Source organism: Engystomops pustulosus, chromosome 1 (assembly GCF_040894005.1).
Source record: "Engystomops pustulosus chromosome 1, aEngPut4.maternal, whole genome shotgun sequence".
In the NCBI taxonomy this organism is placed as follows: Eukaryota; Metazoa; Chordata; class Amphibia; order Anura; family Leptodactylidae; genus Engystomops; species Engystomops pustulosus.
The window spans coordinates 193516051-193520289 of record NC_092411.1 but is presented as its reverse complement, the minus strand read 5'-3'; the positions used below and the strand labels follow the sequence as shown (position 1 = coordinate 193520289).

The following is a 4239-nucleotide window of genomic DNA, read 5'->3' as shown; positions in this document are numbered from 1 at the left end:
CCTGATGTATTCTGTGTTTTGTATACATGTCAACTATAATGGAGTCCTACAATAATGGATAAGAGGGGAACTCTAGCCTCAAATATCAAACATATTTTGTGTCCGTATTTCTAAACCAGGAATTGGGTGTAAATACATTGGGTATATTTTGCTATTGGAACATAGGGTGGGTTCCTTATTTCGGCTCCTAAATGATACACGTGTAAATAAGGCCTGATCCTGGAACTACAGGGACTTGCAATTTATCTGTGCCAAAAAAATCACTCATCTATTATGGGGATTTTCTCTGGAACATGAAGCAGCTTGTTGGAACTATATGGCAGCACATGGCTACAGTATTTTTCGGACTATAAGGTGCACCATCAATAAATACCTGCTAAAATGTTTAGGTTCATACATAAGGCGCACTGGACTATAAGGCGCACCTGATTATAAGGATGAATGACCAGCAGGTGGCAGACCTGTGCACAGTTCAAAGCAGCCATTGTCTGTCAGTACGGTTTATGTATAAGGCGCACTAGATTTTTTGTGCGCCTTATAGCCGAAAAATACGGTACTCAGTACAAAGCTGTGTGCACGGTATACTACTGCATAGGCCTCATACACACTGCAATGGAACAAGGAATGACACTAGAGAACTGGCACATTCAGAAAATTATTTATTTTGGAATCCACAGCAGATCTGTAGACTTCAACAAGAAAACCTTTTACTTAAACATTTAGGTAACAAACAATAGATGCTACAAAAAGAAAAATCAAAAATAGTTGCTGCACAAACATATAAAATATGAGCAAAGTTAGAACATTAATAAAGTTATTATGAACAGTAGTATAAATAATTCTCAAGTTTAATTTACATGACTGTAAAAGAATACTTCTAACCTGGAACATAGGCAAGATTAGCAGCCGCCTTCTGGGAGTGTAAACCACAAGCTTGCCTTCCAATGCGCTCTCTTGGCACCCTTGTTCAGTAAATGATATTGTACATAACATCTCCCATAAGACAGAGCGGGTATATATTGGCAATATGACCCTTAATGGTGTTCCAGACATTAGGAGGAATCGGTCACTTAGTGATTTGGCTTATAAACATATTTACATGTGGGGTGAAGGTTTAAGTGCTGCTTCTGTTGTGCGTGCAGTTTATGTCAGCTTCTTCATGAAAAGCAACTTCAGGTAGGCGATTAAAAGGAATATCAGGGTCATTATAGACAATGCCAAGTGGTTCTGCCACAAGCCCCAGGTGGTGGGGTCAATCCCTTGATTGCTAAGGTAATGGTCTCCTGAGGTGCTACAAGAGATTGTACAGAAAACAGAATTATACACACAACTCTTCAAGGATGCAGACGTAAAGTATGTCAGATTATTTTTTAGTAACCGCTTTACCGTTCCGTTCCGTTGTCAAGGACTGTGTCTGCCAGATTAAAGACTGGTCTCTCTCTTTCCTGTTTGGTTACACAGCTCTGAGCTGGGAGTGTTAACAATTTTTCCCCTCTACTTGGCAGAAGTATGCTATGAGAATTATCAGGGCCGGCATCAGCACTGGCCATAGGCAGTAAATAAGGAATCCATAGGCGTGAGGGGGGCTTTATATAAAATAACCATGAGCTGTGTGGTACATTAAATTTGGGAATATTTTTGAGAACAAGAGACTGGTTTTAATCTCTGAATTAATGCTGCCATATGAGTTCCCTGCAAAGGGGCCTATTGAAACCTGTAGCCGACCCTGAGCATTATTATCACTCTGAAAGTGAAGGGGTTAATCCTAGGTAAAACTTACTGAGGAAGATTAGTTGTAAGATCATAGTCCACTCCATTGGCATATACAGGCTGGAATATACATCTCTATGGGAGATCTAGAGCCTGATGCTTTACAAACCAAGAATAATTTCTTCATGAAGTATATTATGAAAATGCTCACAACCCTCCCCTCCTTCCCCTCAATATTAAAAATGATCTCAAATGACTTATCTTAATGGAGTGTTCTGTATTAAAGTAGTTAGGTTACAGGATATTTGATAAGTGTCTGAGATCCCCACTGATCAGGAGACTAGGGTTCCCATGCTCAACTGCTGCTTCTTTAGTCCTTTAGACTGATCACGATGGCAGAGCACTGCACTCTTATTTTCATCATAAAGTCACCACTACTTCATCTTTTGGGATGGGACCTCCAGTGAGCAGGCACTTATCACATAACAGCTAGCTGTTATCACCTGCGCCATGGTATCAATTTATATTAGTTCATATAAGACACTTACATGAGATTGGGACTCTGTGCACTGCACTCATTCAGTGTAGTATTTCTGCAGAAATAAAGCCCTGGAAATTCATTTGCTTGAAGTGCCTGATGTGAGAAACAGAAGAACAAAGTTTAAAAATGTTAGCAACCCAATTGCATTACATTAATACAGTTACCATAGAGTATAATGTGAAAAAACTGTATGGCCAGCATTAAAATATAAAGATTTTTATAAACTCTTTTTTTTTTTTTTTTTTTTTTTTACAAAAGACTGTGCCACTAGATGGCAGCATGGAGCACAGGGTACAGTCTGTTTCTAGCAGTGGAAAAGTTCTCTTGTTATGTATAAAGTAGATTTTCCCTTTTTATTATTGCAGAAAAACTTGTGAAGAACAATGTTTAAATAAAGTTTTTGTACATGAAAATATTTGACTCAATCTGCATATTTTAAAGATGCCCCTTCATCCAGCTTTTAGTTTGACAAGGAGTTGCCGCATAGGTTGATAACGCCTACCATATCCCTATAAACTACTATAAAATGGAATTCAGATCATCTCTCACAAACAGAGTAGACATATAGTTTTATGCACAAGGGGGGAGATTAATCAAAGTAGGTTCTGGTTTGTATGATGGATCTAGTTCTGCCTTAGTAAATGCGTTTTGGAATTTTTGCACGTCCGATTCATTTGCGCCTAATTTGTCTCAAAATTTTTACCCTACAAAGTAGATGTCATTTAAGACTAATAATGGTTCCAGATAGAAAAAATGTGACAGAACGTTCAGGGCTTCATCTAAAAGTTAGATATGTAAAAAAGAAATTCTTGCTTAAATGAGTCTTTTCCTTTTTTATTATAATTTACAGGACATAGAGACTGATAATATTATCAGATCTGTACAATAAGACAATCACTCACAGAGATGATACTATAGAAAATGATGAAGTCGTTACTGGTGACATTTTACATTTTAAAACTGCGCTGAAGGACTTTCCCTGTTGCATAGAGGTTATTCTTCATTTGGCAAACCTTTGTTTTTAGTAATGCAAAGTGACCTTTTTTTGAAGTACACTTGCTCAGGGTAGGTGCAATTTTGCAACTTTTTGGGCGCAAACATCTGCATAACAGCCTGGCGCCGAACTTTGCCGTGCGCCAGAAAATTAAGCATAAATGCGTCAAATTAACGAACTGCGCCCAAGATGCACCTTCTGTGCAAGAATAAAAGTAGTCAGTAACTTTCATCATTACGACTTCAGTAAACCCATCTGAACCCACCCAAATGCAGTGTATTACAGAGCAGTAGGAGTGTGTTCTAGAGCTTAGCAGATTGCACATAGTGCGGCACATATACTTACATTGCCGCTTGAGTTCACTAAAAGTGCATTGTCCATCTATAATGTTGTGTGTGGCGATTCACTAAGATCTTGCACCAGAAATCATGAATGTGTTGCTTCCTTGCACTGGTCCGACAGAGTTCACCATCTTTTTTGTGGTGCATCTCTGAAATTGTGTCGCTCGTCCTATGTTAAAGTTAAATACGGCGCTTGGTCCGAATCATTCAGACTGTCTGATGACACGCCCCCTAATTTGTGTCGCATGGAAACACCACAAAAAGGTTGCGTGCAACACAATCCCAGCACACACACTTCTTAAATACCTGTGAAAAACTGTTTAGCCATGAAGAAGGTGAACAGTCAGACGAAAGTGCGTCTCAAAGCCCTTATGATGTGCCCCAGTGTCCCTTTAGCTGGGAGCATATCATAGCAGTAGGAGCTGAGTAGATTGTACTTGGCATACTATTTTCTGGGAGCATGAACATGGGAAACGCTGATAGGACACTGTCAGTATTCAGTTAGAACTGCCAACTGAACTTGTAGGAGCAGATATATAAATGACAAGTTGTATTGAATATTCCCCCCCCCCCCCCCAAATCTATGTCTATTTCAATATCCTCAGCTCGTTCTGCTTATAAATTCCCTGTTAAAGGTTCCCTTTAAAATACTA

The 4239-nt window shown here is 39.0% G+C and overlaps 1 protein-coding gene across 7 annotated transcripts in view; it reads right to left on the bottom strand.

The window, feature by feature from the left end:
- Positions 1–642: 642 nt before the first annotated feature.
- ABCG2 (ATP binding cassette subfamily G member 2 (JR blood group)) overlaps positions 643–4239 on the bottom strand; it is a 118504-nt gene continuing 114907 nt past the window's right edge. For all 7 annotated transcript variants that reach the window (XM_072116853.1, XM_072116862.1, XM_072116869.1 and 4 more), the window contains 2 exons: positions 2259–2344; positions 643–1291 (listed from right to left, as the gene is read on the bottom strand). In XM_072116853.1, the coding sequence (XP_071972954.1) occupies positions 1144–1291; positions 2259–2344 (234 nt within the window). In that variant the 3' untranslated portion in view covers positions 643–1143. The remainder of the gene's footprint in view (positions 1292–2258; positions 2345–4239) is intronic.